Source organism: Manduca sexta, chromosome 19, assembly GCF_014839805.1.
Source record: "Manduca sexta isolate Smith_Timp_Sample1 chromosome 19, JHU_Msex_v1.0, whole genome shotgun sequence".
Lineage (NCBI taxonomy): Eukaryota > Metazoa > Arthropoda > Insecta > Lepidoptera > Sphingidae > Manduca > Manduca sexta.
In genome coordinates this window covers 12,930,114-12,955,645 of record NC_051133.1, presented here as the reverse complement: position 1 = coordinate 12,955,645, position 25,532 = coordinate 12,930,114, and the positions used below count along the sequence as shown (strand labels likewise).

Below are 25,532 nucleotides of genomic sequence, written 5' to 3'. Positions count from 1 at the left end.
ATTTGAAAAGGAATGGAATCCGTCAGGTCGTAGTAGAACCAATCGATTGCAGCGCATCGACGGACCACTCCATCTCATCTGATGGCATTTGTAGCGAAATTACCTTACAGTTGTATTCAAATATTATCGTATATTTCCTGCGGGAAATTACGGATAATACCCAGTAGTTATTGCTGGTAAGTCCGGCTCTATTTTAGTGTATTCTCTAAATATAAAATTGCTTATAGGGAAATATTTGTAGCTTTCTGTATTAGTCAGAGTTTTCAAAACCGGAACAGAAATTTTCGTTGTTATCGCATTCAAACTAAAAGAATTAGCTTCTCTCCAGCTTTATTTATTATTTAATTAATTACGATTGTTGTCGATAACTTTTTGATTAGTGTACTACTACTAGTACTACAGTGTTCGGGACAACAGTTTTAGGTAGGTTGGTGGTGGTAAGGTGAGTTGAAATAGTTTAGTTATGTAGCAATATCTAACCATCGCTGGTTTGGTGTTTCTTACGGGATTTTTATATTTTTCACAAAATAATAGAGTAATATATAGTCCCTATCTGTAAGCATACTCTTATTATTACTTAATTTTAAAATTGAATGTGAACATCGCTATGCAATAAAAGCATTAAAAAATTAACAACTCCATCTACAGACCTAAAGCAATTAAGGAAACGCGCCATTCAAAAAATAATACCCATACAGAGAACAACTCTAATTAGAGAAACGCTTTCGAATTAAATTAGCGAAGGAACTTCAAACACGTCAAATCCATCAGACAGCCCTACGACTAAATTTACCATCCAATTTTTTTACTCTTTACGTATGCATAAATACCATTCAAATTGGACCAGCGCGTTTCTAACAAGATGGCGGTCGACTCGCGCGCAGCTTTTTCGTTTCGTTTTTATTTTCAAATAGTCTGAACACGCCCGCAGTCGGTTTCAAGGGTTGAATCGAGTTACACGTGCAAGGGAGATAGATACTGTGTGAATATCTTTCCTTTTTCTTATAAGAAGCAGTTTCGTTACGCGTTGGTGGTGTTCGGAAGCCGGTATAGGGGCACTTTAGCGTTATCACGAGTGATAGTGTTCGCAGTGAACCGTGTAGTGCAGTGCCGGGACGAGAAACAAAAGGGGATGCATACGTGTCGGGTCGTTAGTATACAGGCCGTTTCAAAGAAATTATAGAACTGGTACTCGCAAGTTCTTTTATTTGGCTGTACGATGCCATTGTCTGTGCTCATAGCTGTATTAAAAGGTATTCTTTTTTAAATGAATACGTATTTATTTCTTTTGGAGCAATAAAATTTCAATTTTCATGATTCATTTACGAAATCAATAAAGTTTTTGGAATTGTAAAGTAGAAGCTGTTTTTAGAAATCACTTAAAAGAAATTACCACTCCACTGATTCCACACTGGGTAAGAGTTGCAAATACTATTTTGTATTTGGTTTTCTAAATCGGATTTTAATAAAACACTCTCTATTTACGAGATTTTGGATCTTTTATTCCTCTTCGAAACGGGACACAACATATAATTTGCGTCTTTGCCGTTTTTCCCGACCCTGCTTTAATATTTTATATAATCTTCCCTATAACTTGTTCCTGTTAACAATTTAATAGGTAAGAAGTCGAAAGAAATAAGCAGTTTATCATCTGCACCTGGGCAGAGTATGTGGTAAGAAATTTGATTCCTTAAAATGATCCAAGTCAATGAGGTACTGTTCAATGTTCAAAGAGAGAATTTTAATTTGAAATAGTTCGTAATTTGTACCCATATAGGACCACCATCGTCCCCTATAACATCGTGCAACGGAAATAAACGCCGTGAACCGTGAGTGCACTACTTGCAATATTTGCAATTCTTTCCCCCTTTCGGGAAACGATAGTGAACGCAAGCATGTGCCTTACATTTATGTTTATCAGTATTCTAAATGAAGAATAGACTAGACAAAAGATTATAAAAGCCTTATTTTTTTAGCCTAGTCGTCTCTCTTAGAGGCGCGGCAAATAATGTAAAATATTAAAATTTTATAAATAATTTTTTTTACGGCAAATTTTGTTTCTGCCCCTGTCGACAAGAACCCATTCTACACCACCGCCTGACACCTGTAGCTAAGTGCGCTGGTAAAGTGTAGAAATAAGATTACCGTCGCATCGTAATATCTTGCGATATACTACAATGTGAACTGGGTATGTATGGTAAGTATATAGTCAAAATATTTTTACAGATTCCTAGAACTGACATTAGACGAGGGGTGCGTATGCGTGTTAATTCATACTGAGTCATAAAGTAACGCGGGGGCTCGAGTACCGCTCCGACGTCTTTTAGTTTTACAACGCACATTTCATTATTGATATATTGTCTCATGAAACTCAAAGTTTAAGTAAAATCTCAAGTTGAGTTCCTAATATTTCGTAGTCTGTCATCAGCTGTATATTCTTGGCAGAGTGGTTGTGGTTTATGATGAACACATAGAAGCGTTTATGATGCGTTTCCACTGACTTCGAATTATAGTTTCGCGAACATTCCACGATGGAGTTTTGTGTGGCATCCTTGATAAGATCTGTCCAGCGAGTTAGATGTTAGAGAGCTTCCACACAATCCTGGACAATCAAACTTTCTGTAAAGATTTGGTTACGGATGTGTCAGAGATATTTGAAGATTCGTTTTCGCGCAGTCGATCAAATCTCAATTTTGAACTCTTGGATTATGGAGACTTTTGTGCTCAGTTCAATAGCAAGATATGCTGTGAGCAAGTTTTGAAAATTACGAATCCCAAAGTGTGCTTCATGAAAAGTCTTTCGAGTCCTACTTTATGAAGCAGATATCGACTCTCAGATTAATATAGAATATAAAGAAATATGCATTTGAAATGTAGTGCTAGAGGGGACTATTCTTTGCTAAATAGGTATTTTTGTTTCTACTTTACGTCAATATATGAATAATGAATGGGTTGTGTGTATTTGTAATCATTTTGATTAAGATTAATTTATAATAAAACGAATTATAAATAAGAATAAAATAAAAGGCGGCTTATGAAAAATTATCAGTCAAATGTAGGTAGAAGCGGCACAAATGCATTGAGTTATTAAGGAAGTGAAAATATCGTAAGTTTGTTATACTACTAACCCCCATGCCTACCCCCATGGTATGCATGCATGACGTGACGTGACGCGTGTACAGGTATATACATATACAGAGATATTTTGAAACCCCTTTGACGTTTGACGCCTAATTTCAAGGTGGATAGACGACCTGATGATAGTCGCAAGAAATTGCTGAATGCAGGGCGCTTCTAACAGATTGATCTAGAAATCTTTAGCGGAGGCCTAGGTTTGGCTGTTGTATTCTTAAAAATAGTGATGATTATGATACTGTATGATACAAAATACGAGGTATCCGCATGAGCCTCACTGACAAATTGTTTGATTTTTTTTTAAATCCTGTCCCTAGAAATTACTTTAATCTAATGATTGGTCTATAGTACATGGCGAATATGAAAGTAGAATACTAGTTTATTTTTATATTTATGTATTGATTCTAGTTTCGTTTACAATTTCAGGGTGCCGGAAAAGCAGAAGTCTAGAAGAATAAACGTGAAAATCAGGTATTGTTACGAAAAGTAATTAACGTAGTAATAGTTTTTAATGTGTATCACTTATAAATAAGACTAATATGTAAGAAGATTCCTCACTTCGAATGCCTAACAACCAGTAGCTTGGGTCTTGAGCCTCGCTATCGGAGAGGGATTGATTTTTTTATATTTTCATATACATTGACGTTTTTTAGATAAAAAAACAAACCTTATATTAAAGGGAGACCATCAATAGCATCGGCAGACATTGAGACTAGAGAATTAGTTCCTATAATTACAATTGATATTTATTTATTCATTTCAAAATGAATTGAAATTTGTTCTCGATGTGTCGATAGAATCGCTCTCTATTACATTGTTACATAAGAATGTCATAGATTGTCGGTTTTTTTGTTTTACCTCTGCCTCCGAGACTCTCGAATTATAAGTATATTGGACACCCTTCGTGCATGGTCAGGGACCGGCTGTAGAATGAGGGTCCGCAGATTCGATTACCAAACAATTTTAGTAATTTTATAATTTTTATATCCACTCAAGATTTGTAACTACATGTAGATTGAAATTGACTACACGACTATTGTTCTTCAATCCGCCCTTATCACCCCAATGTCCACAATTTACAATTTTCAAGCACAATCAATATGAACCCACGACGTCCCCTTCACAGCCCGTACACGCTTTCAAAACCAGACGCGGTGTATTTTAAGTATGAATAATAAACTTTTTATTCATATATTTAGGAATTCGGTCATACGAGGTGACACAGGACGTCTGACGCACTGCATGTGTGACCCTCAATCAATATGCATGTAAACACGAGCCGAGATCAATAGGAACCACGGGAAATAACAGGTAGATTGTATTCACTGTTGTAATGGAGTCGGTGTTAAGAAACATCACAAATACGCATAGACCAACATTTTATTATAATATGTAATAAAACCTATCTTTACATATAATAAAATTGTAACAGGCCGATGCCTATTACAAATATTAAAGAGAAACTAATATGGGAGATCTTTATTAGAGCAACATAAGTTAGTCTGTCATTAGGTTTGTACATGCATCACGCAAAAATGACAGCATAGAATTAAATGCAGTTTTCACCAATGTATTGTCAGGGGTCTAACTAAAATACATGCTCCAATTTATCCCAGGTAAATATAAAGCGTGACTTTTATTCCAGAACAACTTTTCAACAATAGAGCCTCGAGCAAAAGCTACTCTATAGTAAGCATATGTACCAAAATATGAGTTAATCCAATAAACCAACAAATACTTTGAAATGATCCCTGGCCATTCCTTTATGAAATCAGCAGAGACTTTAAAAAAAATACCTCTTTCGAGAATCCGAAACGCATAATTATCTGGTATTATTAAAGGATTTGAACAGCGTCACTTATCCTCAAGTCGCCCAATTTCTCTCGTTTATTCTATAATATCTCCTTATTAGCAAAAGTCAATCGGACCATACGCCTGACCCGCATCATTCCAATTAAAGTTAATTCAATTGTCGGACAAGGGCTGAATTTACTGGCGACAATTATCTCAACTACAAATTCAAATTTTTGAGTGCTTTTGTTACTACTTTTTGGTAATTGTGATGGTAACGGTATCCATTTTTTTTGTGTCCTATCAGTGGAATATAAAAATTCTTGGCATGCGTCAGTTCGATTACCGAAGTTCCTTGTATGTAGAAATAAATATAGAAAAAATGTATATATTCTATCGACTAATTACCGTTATTAAATATACATGTTACTAACATTGTGTGTGAAGAGATGTTGTTTATTACGATTTAAAAGATAAGTGCTAATATATATTAATTTTATGTACGCATAATATTTTTTTTTTTAGAAAGCATACAGTAATATTTTACAAAGTTCTACGCCCTCCTGACAACTTGCAATTTTAAACAAAAAATTATGTAAACTTATGCTTATTTTAGACATTTTGTTTTAACTTTGTTGTATGTAAAACAATATATTCTTGATAAATCACGAAAAATTAGTAAAAATTCGCTAATCAATAAAACATCAAGAGCCGAAACCAAAAGACTGCACCAGAGCATACTAGAAGCATGAAGAAAGACCAAGATGGTTGGAAAATGTTCTTCGGACGTACCTGGGCCTGGTAACTCCACCACCGTTGGCGGTGCCAGTGCGCCAACGGGGGCAGAGTTCCCGCTCCTAGATGCGCGGTTCTGCGATCTACCTTCTAGAAGATTCAAGAAGACATACAGCAACAATCAATTATAACTCTAATTTATATAGCAATATAATTCATTTCTTTAATACGTGTGAAAAATTGTCAGTTCGTTAATTGGCAACCCAAAAATAATATCGAAAATTATTTCTTAATAATTTAAAAATCTAAGAGTGTGTGTTATTTAATTTACCATGTTTCACAGAACCTGAATGATACGCACTACAAGAATGAGATTTCAATTGTTGGATTAAATTTCTATCTATACCTAATACAGTTTGTGGGTGAGTTGTGCATGCTAAACTGAAATTAGCGGATTTATTTTTATAACAGGTAATCGTATATAAAAGGTTGTGCATGCTAAACTGAAATTAGCGGATTTATTGATACCAAAAAACTGTAAAAGAAATTACTCCATATTTATTTGTTCAAATAATAAATATAAGTCGACACTTTATGTAAGTATAAAATATTTTATTCATTATATTAAATGATAGAGCAGAAAAATGTTGCCATCAACAAAACTACTTTCCTTCTACTTTTGGTAGTTTTTGCGTTTAATAATGTAACAAATGACATACGTATAGGATTCTTTACAGATGGTGGATATAAAATAAAACAACATTTTACTAACAAATCATTAATTTAACAACATCTAACCGAGTTTAAAAAAAGATATCTATTTTTATATAAAATGGGAATATTTCCAAAGCGTCTTACACACTCTACGTGGTCTTAATCTAGGCTTCGCGCAGTCAACAATGTAAAGGCACCTTTATTTCACACAGAATGCTCTTTCATCTCATTCTAGACGCAAAACATTACAAATGCCGCCCCACAATTCTGTATAAATATTGTGCAAAATACATTTGATCTGTCTGTCTTTTCTTTTCCATAGTTAAACTATGTGCGTCTGAAGAACTTTCAAGATGGTAGTCTGATGACAGGAATCCTTAAATATTTGCCATGCATCATCACGCTGGATGAAGGAGCCAACTGATTTCCATCTCACGTCTTAACCTCCACCAGGATTCATTAGAAGGTAAGGATATCAATCAGGGGGGAATAATCTTACAAAAAACTGACCCTGTCAAATGTTGGTGAGAGATGCAAATAATTATTATTTTCAGTATTGGGAGAAATTAATACCTTTGAAAATTTAAGGTTATGAAATTAAAAATAGAAGAATTTAACTAAAGTATTATGTGTGGATTGTTCTATTTTATTCTTGCGGCATGTCAATACTAGGAATTGAAGAACATTACATAAATATAAAAATGTATCTATTTCAAATCGAACAGCGTTTCGAAGCTACAATCAATAACGCATAGTTATTAAAAATCCACTTTTACAGCCAACAAATATCCAGTGAAAACCAGTTAATTCCGGCCGAAACAGGTTCCATCCTGTTACGTGCACGGCGCGGTCACCAGGCGATAAAGTGTAAACATAGGAAGGTGTAAAAAAGGGGATGCGCTCGAGGGTTGTCCCTTCCCAAAGCGGGTTGTCACAAGAATAACTCTGTTTACGTACAGACGGACAAAAAACTGTTTTAGATAAACATTTACGGCCGTATCGTTTAAGTTTAAAGGAGATATTTACAGTGAGAGTGACTTCACGCCGTTGGATTTTTAGTGGATTTGTTTTCTGATAAAATGCCCCGCTTGGTATTAGCAGCAGCCTACTGACTAAAACCGGTGAGATCCGAGTTCGATGCCCGGGCCGGGTATTCATACTCTGCGTGGGGGTTTGATGCAGAAACACGTGGGTTGCGTTCAATTGGAATTTGTGCGAAATATCATGATAGATTTTAGACACTATACAATTATAGGGAACTGAGATGCTAGAATGTTACATAATGTACCGAAACGTCATTGCTTGAGCGGAAGACCAAGTAGGTAGTACAAAATATGTGAAAAGGACAGATAATCAAGAGGCTTTTTATCAAACAATAGTGTAGGTAGATGACCAAAATCTTTGTCTTTTCGATGATGTATCAAACAATAGTTTTCTTGCATTTGCTGGTGCTGTAAGAGTTAAGAGAAGGAGAGAATGGAGCGCAAGTAACTTTCGTAAGTAACCCTTCTTGTCCTCTCCCCCCCCCCCCTCCTCTCCTAATCCCACAGGTTCAGGCAAATATGAACTTTCTATACGATGCCTTTACATTGCCGAACTACACGCTACATAAATTCAAATATTCGTATATATAGTACATAAACTATGTTTCGTATTACACAAAGCTTGAGTCCAACTTGAGCCTGCCTCGCGTTGAGTCGTGTCTCAACCGGGACGAAGCAGCCTCAAACTCACCCAAACTGAACTCAAAAACAATTGAGCCGCCACATCTATATTATGGACATATCCGAACATAAGCTATTGGGAGGCAGGGCGTTCTTAATGCTTAGAATTATTTGTATCATATTGTAGTTACATTTAATTCGCCATTCAAGAAAATAAAACATAAACTATTTATAAAATTAGTTACACACTAGTCTTATTTGTCGTACGAGCCTTAAGTCACTCAACCCGCGCCACAACTACAGCGCCGCGTTATAGCTGAATAACATAACTTGTTTTACAGATATCAAGCGGCTGCCCTGCCCACCGCTGGATACATCCAATCGCTACTGTTCCACAACAAAATCACAGTTATACCAGACACTTAAATTTCGACAATACAGGGCCACCGCAGCATCATTGGAGTGTCAAAATCTACATATTACACGATATCAAGGCAACGTCTTATATTAAAATTAATAGCTACTTATTTTGGTTTATCACCACAGTATGTAGTTTCAGACCAGGTGAGGTATGCTGCAAGCCGTCTACACGACATATATTGTAGAATACGGACATACGACTGGCAGCATGTGTTCACATAATTTAGACTCAACATTAATTAATAAATAATGTAATTACAATTTTGAAACAAAAAAACTTGTGTCGTATTTTTTCATTGCATAAACTCAATATTGGTATTCTGAAGGCTGTTGTTAAACCTATGTTGAATGAAGAGACTTCTCAACTCTTAAACAAATTACATTTCACTGGCTCACTGTTAATATTTATTGAGAAAATTTGTGAAAATGTTCATATTGATAATAATTAGAAAAGACAATCATTCATGGTTCCCCCATTATTTATCTTTCGGGATATCGGATATTTAAAAAATACACATACCTCAATTTATGCAAAAAAAAAAAAACATAGAACCTTATAATAGTGAGCGAGTGGTTTACCGTAATGTGACAAACGAGACTGTCACAAACATGCTTTATATTCCAGTATACAATACATATTCTGAGTTCATCTACGCTTCGTCGACCGCAGCGTGCACTATCTTCTATGACGTATTCATAGACCCAACTTGATTTCGCTCTCAAATACCATATCAGCTGAGATGCTGTCAAGTTACAGCATCTTATGATCGTCGTTTTTAATAAACAGATATCAAGAACATCTCAATTTGAAAGTCTCAGCATAGCTAGATTTTGAGTTTCATTTATTGAACAGCACTTTATTAAAAACAGGCGCTTAAGACAATTCAAGTTTATTCAATACCTTAAATGTCTACTTAAGATCTTACTCAAAGTGATTGATTTATTAATGGGTAATTAAGAGTAGAGCCAGGAGTGCAAGCACGGTTGTCTTAATTTTATTTATTATAAACATGTTATAAAGCAAAATTAGTGGCAGTTTTTATAATTTGTTATCTATCTCATCTACTTTATATAATTTGTTATTCACATGACGACACAATAATGTGTGGTCGCGCAAATTCCTACAGTGCAGTCTGCGGTTTGTTGCTGCAGTCGTCTTCTCAATCCTTCCCGCCTATCAACGAGTTTTTTTACGCATCCTTTCAGTTCTTTATGATCCCAAGGGATGTGGTAACCACTTAGCAAAAGAAAAATGTACCTAATATAATACAAATAAATACTAAATTTGATTGTTTAAAAAATGTTTTATATTGTGATACATTAGAAATAAGTTATTAAGAAATAAATAATTTAAATTAATTGCGTAATGCCGATTTCCAATAATTTGAAGAAAGTAAATAAATACACTATAATATAAGTATCAAAGTTGAAGAATAAACTTTACATTTTTGCTATTGTGATTTAAAATTTCTCTCAGTTGCAAATATTTTTATTTCACCATTGAAAAGTCTGTTTTATATCACATTAATAAAGTGTCATTTTAATTTTCAATATCGACATATCTTATATTGACGACAATTCTCACTATATACACGACACTTTAGTTTAATACAAAATAAATTGTAACATCCGAAATAAAAATTAATAATTTAAAACTAAAACTATTATCACGCTGGTCTGAACCTATCCTTACAATAATATGTTTATCTGGATTAATAACTTTAGGAAACAACTGCATCGATTAGAGTAGCTTGTATATATTCATGATTACCTGCATCTTCAAGGAGCAACAGAGGACAATCAACTTACATAACATTGATTTCTTTTGTCATAAAATGAAGAATTATTTCGCAAAAAATAATGTTAATAAATTTATGACCCCTAAGTATTGTATCTGAAAAAAATAGCATTATTAACTTTTTAGCGATTCATTAAAAAAAAGTTATTATCTTTTTAATTAGATGGGTTTGGTAGTAAACCTATCTAGATAACTTAACGGTAAAAGAATTTCGCTATTTTGCCAGATACAATAGTTTACTTAGGAGCCATTGAAATATTCTGTGATCTCTAATATTTGAGTAATTTATTTTCTTCGACATAATATAATGGAGTATTGTGATTATTACATTACAATATAGTAATATAAAGATTATGCAAAACATTAAATGTTATTGAATATAGCAGTTGTTTTTTTATACCTCTAAAAATATGAAGAATACATGATAAATATTTCTAAAGATATAACAAAAACAAAAAATGGCTTCCTCTAATCGACACCGTTTTTTCATCTGGGTATACATAAAAAAATAAATGAAAATTGGCACCATTTTGGATACTGCGTATATGAACGTACATAGCATTGGCGAATTTTGAGTGTTGCCACATATTTACACGCAGGTTTTTAGCCTGGAAACACTAAAAGAGCTTAATTAGTGTCTTTAGAAAGTGCAGGAGTGATATATTCAGCATTTTTAAGTCTCATTTAGACAGATCAATTATTGCTTGCAATAATCGTACTCAATTATTGCTTAAAACATGCTCCGTTTAAATATGGGGAATGACGAAGCAATTACCGCCAGCGTTGACGTACATATACTAGTCTTTTGACAGATATTCAAAAAATATTATTGTTGGCAATAAATAACCAAGTACGATAATTGCTGGTAATAATTACTCTGTCTAAATAAGACTTTAAACATAACAGCGTACAAGAGTATAAGGCCACACACAGCCGAGTAGTCCGGGTGGTAGCGGGACATATTAGCGGGTATGAACAGTGACAACGTACTGGAGATTAGGTAAAGGACATGTTGACGTTTATATAAAATGTGTGCTTATACCTGTAAGGCTGTGTATGACATCAAGTTATTTGTTCTTCTTACATTATAATCGAAGATAATTATAATATACATACATAGAAATTATAGTAGTGAGTATAAAACCATAAACTGATGACATATTCCGTGTATTGAGGAGATGAAAAATAACTTAAGGTTTAGTTATAATTTACTTACTCTAGATTGCAATTGTAATTATTGGAATCTTTACACGCTACATAGTTCCTTATAAATGTTATGAATCAGTGTTATAAATAAATCATAATTTTTCACTGTGTTCTTACTTCAAGTAATTTGGCATTTAACAAGACTGATTAGATGGTTAAATCTCCAGTCTTGGTTTAAGGCACTAACAGTTACCAAAAAATATTATTGTTGGTTGACGTTATCGTCTAATGGCGTTATTTACTTTTATTGTAGTTTGTTTTTGTTTTGTGTAAGAATAAAAAGCAATGTAAGTTTTTACTAATTTGTCCGTGATCCGCAGACAATATATGTAATACAATTATTAAACTCACGACAGGCTTGTAAAACTGCTCGTAAATTAAGTCTCTTAACAACTTAGACGGCACTTTCTTAGTGTATGTGAAAACAAACTGTTACTAATTTGCTATACAATAGGCAGTGGCAGTCTTAAACGACGCAAGATCCCGGGCGATGCAAAAAAGATTCCTAATTTTGACAGTTTCGTCGGTAAGATCGTAAAAATGTGTCCTCTTAGGCACCACGCGAGGCCCTTGTAAGAGTGAGGTCCCGAGCGGTTGCTCGGTTCCCCTCCTCCTAAGGCTGTCTCTGACGGGAGTAACCAATCGTCTTTGTCGGGATAGGACCATTATTTGATAGAAAACTGACGTGATTTGGCAAATAGATATTGCTATCTTAAACTTGTCGAATCGAGGTTTCGCACTCAACTTACGTGCGTGTGAGATATTTGGTAATCATTTTTGATGTTTATGTAATCTTTAGAGGCCTATGTTGATAGATATTATTACTAAAGCATGTATTTTGTAATTAAAGAAATACTTATGATTGAATTAATTTTCTGCATTCAACGGGTCGATAGACCACATAACACCTAATGTGTGTTTATCATACCGCCTACTTATTCATTAAAAACTTTACTGATATAGCATGTTCGATAAAATTATTTAATGTTTTTTTCGACTTCCATGATACCCTATTACAAAGTATTTTGCGTGTGCCCTAAAACGCAAAATAGTTTTAATCATTCGATTTTTTGGGAACCATAGTCTGTGTAAGGATTCTACAACCATCATAATATTTATCCCCAAGCATACATACACAGTAGTTATTTTGATCATTTTTTCCTATAAATTTTAACCATCAAATTTTAAAGTATCCATACTAGTTTCTAAAGCTCAAATTTATACTAATATGCATGAATGCGTAATATGCAAATCGTTCTAATGATTATAAGATTAAACATAAATTCTATAAAAAGGGAAGTCGGCAAGAATCGGGTTATATGGACCGTTCACCACTGCTGGTTTCACTATTACAGTCAGTTTTAAATTAATATTTTAAATTCTGTAGTTACATTTGACTTATACCTCATCAGCTGAATTTAACAATCAAATTTGACAAATATACCCTTACGATCCGGAGAATTGACCAATCAGAAGAGAGTTTGATCGCAACGCTCACTTCTGATTGGTTTATTTTTCGAATCATACTAGATATAGCTATTAGGTTTTTTAATAATGGCGGCCATAAGTGGAATTTATATATAAACATATTTATAAAACAATGTCCCTTTTCTGTCTGTCTGTATGTTATCGATTTTCTCGAAATCTATTGAACGGATTTTAATGAAATATGGTATGGAGATAGTTTAAGACTGGGAAGGTTATATGCTACTTTCTATCTCGGGAAAATAAATATACTTTTATAAAACTCTTTCACGTGGGTGAAACCGCAAGCTAAAGCTAGTCTTCTTATATTTCTCTTTAATAAAACAAAAAAACAAATAGTTCTCTGTATGGCAAGCCCCTAGTCATAAACAACACCAACGTCACACCATTTACGATTTTAAACTTCTTAAAGGCTTTTAATGTGGCAACACCCAAAGGTAAAAAATAACAACTCTATTATAATTTATTTATAATATAATTATTTACAATGACTTGACAGTGATCAGGGGACATTTGATCGCTCGTAACCTCTTCTCTAAACGATTATTGATGAAGTTATCTGCAAATAATTTACTTCAATTCTTCAGTAGAACATAAATTAGGCTGATGTAGTCATGACGATGGTCGAAAGAAATACCCCCTTATTCATAGACGTTTTTTATCTAAGGACGGAGTAAAGCTGCCATGCCGTCAGCACTGAGAAACAGACTTGTTATCACACCTTACTCCGTGCTTAAAGAACGTCTATGAATAAGGGGGATAGTCTCTTGCAGGTGGTGCATTTTCGTGGCGAAAACTTTTTAAACTTTATTAACTATATACAACAGTAGTACATTACCACATCATTTTTGTAACATCGATATTTTTTTTATTGTTCAGATAGCTGTTTAGTATCTGACTACATTAATTAATATGTTAGGCACGGCGAATTGATCGCAAATGTGCTGCGGCATGCGATATAACCGCATGAAATATTAAGTCGGGACCTAAATATATATAACTTTTCAGAAAAAGGTACCACAATAATCGTAGCTTGTGTCGCTATCCCTGAACTAAGGGTACGTATTACAAAATAAAAATCTATTTTATTTTGTAATATGAAGTAACTTCCTAATGAACTGTTTATAATTAATTGTATGATTTTCTCAGAATCTTGTATATTATCATCGAAAACCAGCTATAACATTGTAAAAAGACCACTTAATTTGAAAGCTATATCTGATAGCTGCCGGCTATATTTGCCGGGAAGTTTGTTACAACTGGTTTGTAGTGGATAAGGCGATGTACCTATGTGGGTCGGCAGGCGGGCGAGTGCAGGTCGCGGTCGGGGTCGCCGGCGAAGCTGATGTTGAGCAGCATGGCCTCGAACGGGTCGCTGCGCATGCGCTGCTGGTTGGCGTGCGCCGCCTCGCCGCAGTCGCGCACCACGCGGGACTCCTCCGACCCGTCCTGAGGGACACCACACCACCATGTACTACTGCTAAAGGTTGGGCATTTCTTAACATTTCTACAGGAACAAATGGCAGTGTAAAGATAAAGATCTCTAATAAAGCAAGTGGGCAGCTGGTCAGACCGAGAACCCCTCCGTTAGTAGAATAGAATGTTTGTATCCGACATATACATCAAGCGTTGCGTAAACCTTGCTGCCGTCATTTCGTTTGGCAGTTTTATGTCACTCATATCGTACTATACTGAGTAATATCAAATCAAATTCATTCCTCAAGACCTGAACGTGTAAGCAAGAGGTGGGAGGTGTAAGGAGTAATGGTATACCTCAGGTCGAGGACTCCACAGACGCACGACGGGCTCGATCCCGCTGGTGGCGAGCAGGAACATGCTCGGGTGCATCTGGATGCAGTTCACGATGGACTCGTCGCCGCGGAGACATCGCACGATGTTGCCGGTCTTGCGGCACCAGATGAACATGCTGCCGTCGTCAGAACTGGAAACGGAAACTATCATATTTTATATGTATTCAAGGTACTTCCACTGAGTGTTCTGGGATTTTTCTCAAGTCACTAGATTTTATTTTCTAAGGGCACGCTAAAATGACTTCACTGCACCAGACGATAAATAGAGTCCGAATGTTTTCAATATTTTCGACTGGCGAGAAAATAAACCCTCGCTAGTCGACACAATCATGTCGCCTACAGCGCTCACCCAAAGGTCCGATGTGTTTGTATAAGTCGACCCTTGCCTGGTCAATCAATGTATAGTCAGGTTCAAAAATAAAAAAAAAATTAAATGAACATTTGTTTATGTACGCGTGTTGTTACACACCCAGCGGCGATGTACATGGCGTCGGGCCCGAGGAAGTTGGCCTCCTTGATGTCGGTGGTGGTGTTGCAGTGGCCGAGGAAGCGCAGCTCGTAGTCCCTGGAGGCGTTGCGGAGGGTCCGCTCCAGCGCGCTGGTGGCGGTGCACACTCCCGTGCCCGCCGTCTCCTCCGACCCGGAGCCGGACCCTGAACCACCTCCTGGCGCGTATAGTCACTTTATTATATAACATTGACATTAACATCTACTACACGCACAATTCGCCCAGAATAGGGCCAATCACACGAGTGCAAAAAAAAAGCGGCGATAGCCTAGTTGGTTGTGGAACAGACTGCCGAGACGAATGTCCGCAGGTTCAAATGCCAAGGGCACACCCCTCTGACTTTTCTAAAAAAAATATGTGTGTATTCTTTGTGAATTATCGCTCGCTTTAACGGTGAAGGAAAACACTGTGAGGAAACCTGAATACCTGAGAAGTTCTCTATAGGAATTTCGAGAGTGTGTGAAGTCTACCAATGCGCACTAGGCCAGTGTGGTGGACTAAGGCCTAATCCCTCTTAGTAGTAAAGGAGGCCCGTGCCCAACAGTGGGACAGTATATAATACAGGGCTGATATTATTATATTATTATTATTATACACGAGCGGAAATTTAATATAACAATAGTACAAGCCCTGTACTGTCCCACTGCTGGCCTTGAGTTTCCTCTACTACTAAGAGAGTTTAGTACTTAGTCCACCACGCCGACTTAGTTAATTGGGTACCTATATTTTATGAAAACATTATTAACAAATAATTTCCACCATCTCAACTAAAAATTGATCGTAGTTCGCATTATCATCTCAAAATGCAGTTTAACTAGTCTCTGGATAAAGTAATATCTCCAGAAAGCTTCATGAAAAAACTAAACTCAGTAGAATGTAATAGTTCAAACTGATGCCCTCACCGCCATCAGATTGCGTGTCCATGCCCTCGAGCGCCAGGTTGATGTCCTTCTGCAGCAGGAACACGGCGTGGCTGGTGGCGTGTCGCGGGAACTTGTCCTTGAAGTACAGCAGGCACTCGTACGCCTCGCGAGCCCGCTTGAGGTCCATCAGGGCCTTGGCCAGTCTGAAGTGGGACTTCACGTGTGTAGGGTCCAGCTTTATGGCCGTGTAGCAGTCTTTGACAGCGGCGTATGTGTCGCCGGACCTGGGACAAACAGTTACTTTTGTAAGTATTCCATGAATTTATGAATTATAAGAGAACCTACCTTTTTATGTGTATTAATTAGTTATATTTTTATTTTATAAAAAAAAAATATTAACTAATAATCTATTGAAATTGTCTGTATTTTACATTACAAATATTTTTTTTTCTCGTACACAATGTATACACATTAAAAAACAACCAAGAGATGCATAAAACTATGTTTACTACAAAGCATATCAACTCAACATATACTGGCAATATAGCCACCGCTGGTCCTCCATTGGTAGTTGTTGATGTGATGGATGCCAAAAGCTAGAATGTGTGTCTAGTTCTTAAATATTATTTGCATATCATTGTAGACATGTCATTTCCGGTTGCAAGAGTCCCGAGTCATACCAGCCGCGTCGCATGAGGGCGGCGGCGCGGTTGGAGTAGAGGATGGCGCAGTCGGGACACTCGGCCAGCGTGCAGTTGTACAGCTCCACTGCCGCCGAGTAGCTGCCCTTGTTCACCAGCTCGTTCGCCTGCAAACAAACTATATGTTATTCACCGATATCTCTTCAGGAATCGTGTGGGGACACCAGGACATCCCTGGACCTCTGGTCACGTCCAATGGCGCGTTTTATTATTTTTTTTGCCACCAGGACAAGGCAGTTGTAATGATTTGGGGACCTTTATAGTGAAATCAACTTCACATGTGAGTGAAACAGCAGGAAACACTTGGCCAAGAAATATTACGATATATCAAATTCTCCTGATATCGGTATTAGCAAGAACGAGGTAGGCAACGGCTTGGCTGTGCTTCTGGCATTGCTTTAGTTCATGGATGGCGGATGCTGGTTGCCATCAGGAGAATCGCATGCTCATTTGCGTACTAAAACAATATTAAAAAAAAAAAGAAAAAAAAAGGAATTAATAGGTGAAGACAAGGGCTAATCGATAATTACGATCGAGTTAAATCGAATGCGTTGGACTGCAAAAGCAGATACACAGACATCTTACCGTCTCCTTCATCTCCCGCACGCTGTCGGGCAGCTGTGGCGCGGGCTCGACGACGACGGTGCCGTTGGTGGTGCCGTTCTTGGGCGGCTGCTTGCCGTCCGCCTCGCGGTAGCCATGGTTGTGCTGGATGATGAAGCTCTCCAGCAGCGTAGGACGCCGCGCGGAGTTTATGTCGTACAGGTACACCTGGGGACAACGTTTATATTGCACCAAATTATTCTACATCGTGATTGAGACATTTTAGTTTTGAATTTTCATTATCTGTATACTACAAGTCTAGTATTATATGGTAATGTTTGTAGACATTTGGGTCTTATGAATAGACGTTTAAGCCGTTCAATTGATTTTTCTATAATTTGTCATATAATAGACAAGTTCTGGATTAATTTTTATCCTTGAAAATAGTAATTATCGACAAAGGAATTTTTATTCTGAAAAACCGTAACGAAAAGCTTGTAGTAAACTGTTTTAGCGGAACAGTAACCACTTATCCAAAGATAAGCGCCTTATGTTTTAATAATAGCAACACAACAAAAAAAACCCTAATTGATTCCTTGGAATAGCTGGATGTGAAAGTTAATGTGTTTATTACCTGTTCGGAGCCCAAGTTGACGAGCAGCTCGTTGCCGTCATGGCTGAAGGCCACGTATGTTGCAGCTTTCTTGGGAAACGGATGCTCATTGGGGTCCATGGATAGGTGACCTGAAAAGTGTTTGGGTAAATGCATTGTGATCTAGAACAATAACGGAATAGTTTGCTATAAGTTTGAAATCTGTTATATCACTAATCTGGTACTGAAAATGTTGTAATTGATACATTATAGGAACATGTTTCGAGCTAGATTTTAAAGATATGCGAGAACATGTTTCTAAAAATCATTCAATAAACATCACACGAAACGTAAATAAAATATTATAGACAATATTATTTAAATGAACAATGTAAGTGTAAACAAAAGCCAATATAATATAACGGTAAGGTTCTGCCAACGACATATAAAATACAGTCTCACATCATAAAAAAAAAAAAATGGTGAGTGAACCCGGTTATAATGACAGCGGTTATAACTAAAAAGCAAGATCCCGCTAATAAGTGCACAAAAGCTTTCCAATTAGGCGGTCCTTAATGTGTAAGTGTTAGACTCCGGCAGTACTGACCGGGCGCGAAGTACTGCACGGCGGCGCGCGGGATGTTGTTGTCGGGGTCGCCGAAGCCCGCGCGGGAGCAGCGCACGTTCTGGCGCTCCCACGTCAGCCGCGACTGCCCCGAGCTGCTCTGCTGCAACCACAACGCTTACTGTATCATTTGGAACGCACACACATCACGCATTTATTACCAAGGGGGTATGCAGAGGCGCAACCAGGGCACCCACTTTTCGCCAAGTGTGTTGCATCCCATGATGTGATAGGGGGCGAGCCTATCGCGATATCGGGCACAAATTCCAGAGTCCGGGCTGATACTGAGCAGAAAAACCCAAATATTACTTTGCCCGACCCTGTATTCGAACCCAAGACCTCAGAGCGCTGCCGTACCGCGCATGCAGTACAACTACGCCACTGAGGCAACCACTCGTAACGCCATCATATCAAAAAGCTGGGCCAGAATGGCAAACCTTTAATGGTTGACGTGCCATTATTTATAACAAAAAAATAAGGCCTGTAACCTGCCATACGGAACCATCAATTCGAGTTCTCCTTTATAGCGACTTATTGCATTACTCAACTATGTTTTTAATTGGCATATTATTCACGTGCACGTATTATTCTGCCACGTACCAATACTGGCACGCATGCCACTTGTTCGCCATACCTGAGCTAGGCCCTACCCTTTTCTGGCTACACTTACATAAACACAACATTCTACAACAACGTTTATCACTCTTTCCACAATAAAACACAGGAGGGGAAAAAATACTATTTCAAATACCACACAAATGATTTCTCTAGATTTTAGTAGGCATGAAAGTCGAAATTTGAAAACGCTTCGTTAACCGACAATAAACCACTGAACATACGCAATTTGTGATGTAAATATATGTTTGTTTCGATTGGTCGTTTTCGTGATTGGCAAAAAAAGCTATTGGGATTGTTTCTTGAAAACGGCTGTCACATTACTCATTTTGCATTGATTCAGCAGTAGCACCACTTAACCTTATGTTAAGTGGAGTAGGTTCCAGACTGACTTGAGTTGTTCACTCCTCACCCGTCGACAATATTATGCCGGCCTCTTGACCATCGCTGCGTTTCAACACGATTCTCACAGAAGCTTAAGCGACAGTCAGATCGTGGCACACGACGAAACTTGTATAAATCTCTAGTAACCAGGCATTGAGTATCCGTGAGGATTACAAGGAATTAATGTATACAAAAAAAAAATGTGGCGGTAGCCTAGTTGGGTGTGGAACAGACTGCCAAGACGAATGCCCGCATGTTCAAATCCCAAGGGCACACACCTCTGAATTTTCTAAAATCATGTGTGTATTCTTTGTGAATTTATCATTCGCTTTAACGGTGAAGTAAACATCGTGAGGAAACCTGCATACCTGAGAAGTTCTCTATAGAAATTTCGAAGGTGTGCGAAGTCTACCAATCCGCACTAGTCCAGCGTGGTGGACTAAGGCCTAATCCCTCTCAGTAGTAGAGGAGGCCCGTGCTCAGCAGTGGGCAAGTATATAATACAGGGCTGATATTATTATTATTATAATGTATACAATTCCGTACCAACTGCAGTTTAGACAGCTTGATCATCCTGGTGTCGTACAGCCGCACGTAGATGTCGTTGGCGCCGACGGCGAGCTGGTGCGGCCGGCGAGGGTTCACCGCCACGCACTTGGCCTCGGCGTATCTGCCCATGTGGTTCAGCAGGTTGACCAGGACGTTGGCCGTGTCAGCGTTGCACCGGTGAGAGGTGCGCATGTCGTGTTGTCTGATAATAAAAAAAAAGCGAAAAAAATTAATACAGAATACTGTAAAAGCAAAACTATATAATACAAAGTTAAGAATGTAATCTTGATCAATTTGCTGCTGTAAAATTTTGTCATTCTATTTGTACTATCTATCTATTAATAAAACAAAATAAATGAAACTCATGAAATAGATGAATTAAATATCTGTACATAGACTTACAGAATCAGTCCGTCCTCGCCGGCGGACCAGAGCAGATGCGGGTTGTCGCTGGCGGTGGCGAGGCGCTTGACGCGGCCGCAGTGGCACGCGCACTCCAGCAGCGCCGCGCCCGACGTCACGCCGCGCGCCCGCACCGTACCGTCCGCCGCACACGTCGCCACCATGTCCGGCGACAGGAACTGGCAAACATACTGCAACTTACACCACCTGATGGCATGGTGACAACCCACGATGACATGGCTACACCACCTGATGACGTGGCTACACCATCTGATGGCGTGGCTACACCACCGGATGGCGTGGCTACACCACCTGATGGCGTGGCGACGCGATGTTCTTTTTTACTATTTAATTTATGTTCCTTAATTAACCTTCTGTCTTGCATAATTTCTATACTATATAATTTCAATGTTTCCTTCGCCAGGTTGCCCAGGACAGCTCTATTTGTTTTTTTACATGCAACAAAACGAGCAAGATGGCGGGCGACACGACTTCCCTTGTATAACATAATCCGAACATTCAATTACAAACTACAATGTACTCCGTGGTATACCACACGTACAATATTAAGTAGTTATGATAATGCCCAATAATTACTCCGGCTACAAAGTTATCTGAACAGTGCAGAACCTGCTACAAAAGTAAATAAAATTTATATCATTGTAGCAATGCATATCATCTGAGCGACACCAGCACCATCTTTTTAAAAAATCTGATTAAAAAATCATTTAGCTCCCGTTGGTGCAATTACCGAGATAAAAGGTACCCTATATGTAAGTCCAGGACATGGTCTATCCGTGTGCCAAATATCATTTAAATCCGTTCAGCGGTTTCTCTGTTTACCTCTAACAAACATCCAAACATATCTGAAATATTCGCTTTTATGTATTGTAAGAAGTAAGGTAAGTGAGATTGATTGCCAATTTACAAAAAAAGAAATAAGAACACTCAACTCTATCAGTTGTGTAAGATATGTTAAGATATGGATAAGATATTAATATTCCATAACATTTCAAAACAAATAATTTGCAAGTGATCTGTGCCAAACAAAATTTCTCCTACTTTCTATTTTGTATATTCAAAAGCAGATTTTAATTGTGGTATATAAATACTTACAAACTGTTGCTATATAAAATAAAATTCTGTTTGTATTTAATTGAATGGATTACCTAAACAGCCATGTAGCCTTTTTATATCTATCAACATTCTAGAACACATTCACTATGCTACAAACCAGTACCTCAATAAGTTAAGGAATAGGAGGCTTTTAGGGATTACACATTCCATTTTTATTTATTTATAAATTCACTTACATTTACTGTTTCAAGCAAACATGTAAGCTACTCATATAACGACCAACAACATATCTAATATCAGAATATGGTCATTAACAAATTACAGTATTCAACTGACAGTGGCTTTTTTGCGCGCTCGGACTCCACACCGATTGCACGTCCTTGCACAGGGACATTTGACGCGAACCAAGGCTCACAGTTCAGTGTGTATACCTCATGGTTGTCAATCCAGATTGTGGCCTGTGAGGGCTCGTGAATGTTTCTCCCATCCTAAGAGGGTTCCTTCTCTTTTCCTCACATACCCGTCCCCAGATATCCCCTCCCGACTTTCCTCTAGGTCTCTGTAGTTACTAAGCAAGAGGATTCCAGTACCCCATTCGCAGGTTTCATCCATCATTGACTGCATGGTCCAATACAAAAAACACTGGGAGTGGATTTATGTTCCAAGTAAAAGCTGTCTGAGGCCATCGATTTAGATTCGTTTTGATCGAAGATATCTGTGGTATCCATGCGTATGGTATTTAAATATGTAAGGGCACTATTAAGAGGTGTATGTCCGGTAACAATATGTGAAATAAGGGTCTATGACATGGTTGGAGATTACAGGAGTGTGGATTGGGTATACAGAAGACCAGGAACACCACGTAACAAAGAAAGGGGAAAATGAATAATGACTAGCACAATTGCTTGAATCATCACATTGTGTCGTAGAAATAGTCACACTGTTTTAATTTTACTAAAATAATTTGCCGAAAATTTACGCCACTAAGTTTGTATAGTGTAAGCCCAATTATTTCTGTAAGCCGTATATGAGAACAGGGGGATATACTATATTTTATCGTTTATGCTATCACCATGAGGACACAAGGTTAACACAACCACAAAATAAAATGAAAAGTCATACCTTCACAGAGAATATATTTCCTGTGTGTCCGGTGGCAATTTTGTGCAGTTGCTTGTATCTGTATGGATCCCACAGTATTACATGCAGGTCATCTGAAGCTGAAGCAAGGACCCTGTGATCATAAACAATTTTATACCTTAAATTTTTGATATATTAGTATAGTGTAAAATTTTCAGTATGGTATTAATTATTTTAGTATATGTAGCATTTTGTGTTGCCATGTACACACAAGGATTTTTACAAATTACAGTAAAAAACATACCATAGTTCATTATATTATTGGAACTCAGTAGTATGAAAGCAGTAAAACTTTCATGTTATGATAAAAAATGTTTTACAGGACTAATGGCATTAAAATGGATAAAATCATTATTGTACTATGGTACAACATGGTAAATGTTCATAATACATCACAACAGGACAGAATAACACACTGCAAGTTTACAAGTGTTGACAAATCTCTGGTTGATTTGTTTGCCTCGTGTCTCATATCTTTTAAAAACAAACACCGAGCAGACGGCACACAAAGTTAGTTAAGGCACGCATGAAGGCGAGGGCGCTATTCACACTCTCACCGTCACATTGCCTTGCCTTGCCTTCTGGACAATGTGTATGCGAGGTTAAATAATAATAAAATATGTATATCATCAATCATATTATGTCTATACTTTTGTAAACTAACCATGACTACAACACACACCAGCAACGGAACTTATTATAATTTCAATCTGTATTCACAGGTGTGATTAGTACCATAATTAATATTTATGCTTGAAAGAGATTGCTTTTGAGCTACAAAGCCTTCATGATATCATTAAAGTAATTGTATGTCCATAGTATTCAATAATATTTTAGATGCATTTATTTTCCTGTTGTTAGGTAACCACTATGAAAACTGGTAATAACAACATTAAAGGGACCACGTAATTTGGACACTATATACCTAAGTTGTTGCAAATAATACCTTCTGTTTTGTATATTTGCCAACTAAATGGATTTTATACATCTTTTAAATAAATGATTAGAAGCTAATCATAAAGTTGTTATGGTTACCTTCTAATCATTCATGTATATTCTATAGACGTTAACATCAGTATAAACTATTTGTTTAAAATCAGAACTAAAATGGCAACCAAAACATCACTGTTATAACCTATTCATTCACTTGAACAACAAATAATTTCACCTATTGGAGTAATATTTTTTATTTACATTCAGTTGTACACTAAAACTCGAGTTCTTATATCATGAGCATCACTTTGTACATAACCACATGCTGTTAATGTTAAAATCATACTGATGTCAGGTGTACGGATTGCAGTATAGTTGAGTCAAACACAATAACTGTATGGAACATTGATGCTTCTAATATAATCTCAACATTGTCATTATAAATAAGATGTGGAGGTAGATCTCTGAGATTACTAATCTAAATCATATAATTCTTTTACTACTTGAAAGCCACAATGTAGAATACTGTCAAAGACTTCTCTATATATTACAATTGGATGAAACTGTGAGCACAATCTAGTTTAATATAAATAATTTGAAAGTGAATGTGAAAGTTTCTAAATTAATTTATTTAGATTTAATAAGCTTTTTGAAAGTATTATTTCAAATCCTTTAAATATTATATATATTGTATATAATTTGATAACCATGTATGATAGCATTATAGGGTATAAATTTTATAAAAACATAAACTAAAAAAAAACATAAAATTATAAATAAAGTAATTTATAGCCTTATGACACTTCATGTTGATCTGTTTATGTTAAATATTATTAACTAATCAATAAAATTATGAGTACATAAAATATTGTCAGCAGACATGATATGACATAAAATATGCATTGTAATCATAGATACAATGCATTTCTCCTTGGAAATATCATTTTAAACTCTTCTAGTAAGAAAACAATGAATTATTACTTTAAAGGTCATGTTTCAGACATAAATTATAAAACAATTTTGTAGTTATATATAATATTACATATAAAAACAGCAGTTTAAGTACACAGACCTATTAAAACTGTAACAATCAAGATTATTACATGACAAACAAATAATGATATTTAGCAATTGTTAGATATTTTAAACACACTTACGACCCATCAGTGTTCCACTCTAGACAGTTGACGCATCCCATATGTCCGTGAAGCTCCTTCTCCAGACCGAGACGGTCTACCATACTTCTGGTGACGGTCAAGCGGCTCTGGAACTGGCGATCTATGTCGCCACGCTCCCGAGCCACCGTAAGCCCTACGGTACCTTTCTTCCATGCCGACTCTTGTCTCCTACCCATATCGACCAATATATCAATATGTCTGATTTACCATCACAAGAACTATTAACTATACGCGGCTCGATCTATTTATAGTTTTCCACATCTCAGCGTACATTACAAAGTAATGCATGCGTGCGTAATGAAAATAATCTTTAATATGCAAGGAATTCACATTGAACAAACAAACACAATCAACAAAAATCTATTTTCTTGACGACGAGAGATAATTTGCTAAGAAAATAAAAGCGAAGCTGTCAAACAGCTGTCACTGAGTTGCCACTTGCCAGCAGTTTGTTATTTTGTCTATGATGGTCTATGATAAATGTAGTTGAGTTCTACCATGAGGTTCTAAGACGTCCCCCTGCAGGTTGTTGATCCCAATGCTTAGTGGGATTGGTAATGCCAATTGGCATAGTCCACTCTGGATATACCCTGGATATACCTATTATGAGCCTCTTCATTGCACATTAATTGAACTTCAAAAAAACATGCATAGATAGTACGT

At 36.9% G+C, this 25,532-nt stretch overlaps 1 protein-coding gene across 2 annotated transcripts; it reads right to left on the bottom strand.

Moving 5' to 3' along the window:
- Positions 1–6,333: 6,333 nt before the first annotated feature.
- On the bottom strand, positions 6,334–25,311 carry LOC115445911 (WD and tetratricopeptide repeats protein 1). Of its 2 annotated transcripts, none has more exons than XM_030172413.2 (13): positions 24,849–25,311; positions 22,741–22,852; positions 20,542–20,720; positions 20,137–20,341; positions 18,574–18,691; positions 18,009–18,118; positions 17,417–17,602; positions 16,811–16,938; positions 16,170–16,414; positions 15,229–15,424; positions 14,722–14,890; positions 14,236–14,397; positions 6,334–13,507 (listed from the first exon to the last, which is right to left on the bottom strand). In XM_030172413.2, the coding sequence occupies exons 1-12, from the start codon at positions 25,043–25,045 to the stop codon at positions 14,236–14,238; spliced, it is 2,007 nt and encodes a 668-aa protein (XP_030028273.1). In that variant the 5' UTR covers positions 25,046–25,311; the 3' UTR covers positions 6,334–13,507. The 2 variants fall into 2 exon arrangements, with proteins under 2 accessions (XP_030028273.1, XP_030028272.1); XM_030172412.2 differs by having other exon boundaries at positions 18,574–18,694; positions 24,849–25,310.
- Between the last annotated feature and the right edge of the window lie 221 nt (positions 25,312–25,532).

Excerpts from the sequence above, each read along its gene's own strand:
- LOC115445911 (XM_030172412.2), bottom strand. The coding sequence starts at position 25,045 with ATGGGTAGGAGACAAGAGTCGGCATGGAAGAAAGGTACCGTAGGGCTT. Across the intron at positions 18,119-18,573 it reads CGTGCAGTACTTCGCGCCCG|GTCACCTATCCATGGACCCC; the intron begins GTCAGTACTGCC and ends AACACTTTTCAG. Across the intron at positions 14,398-14,721 it reads TGTGGAGTCCTCGACCTGAG|GACGGGTCGGAGGAGTCCCG; the intron begins GTATACCATTAC and ends GGTGTCCCTCAG.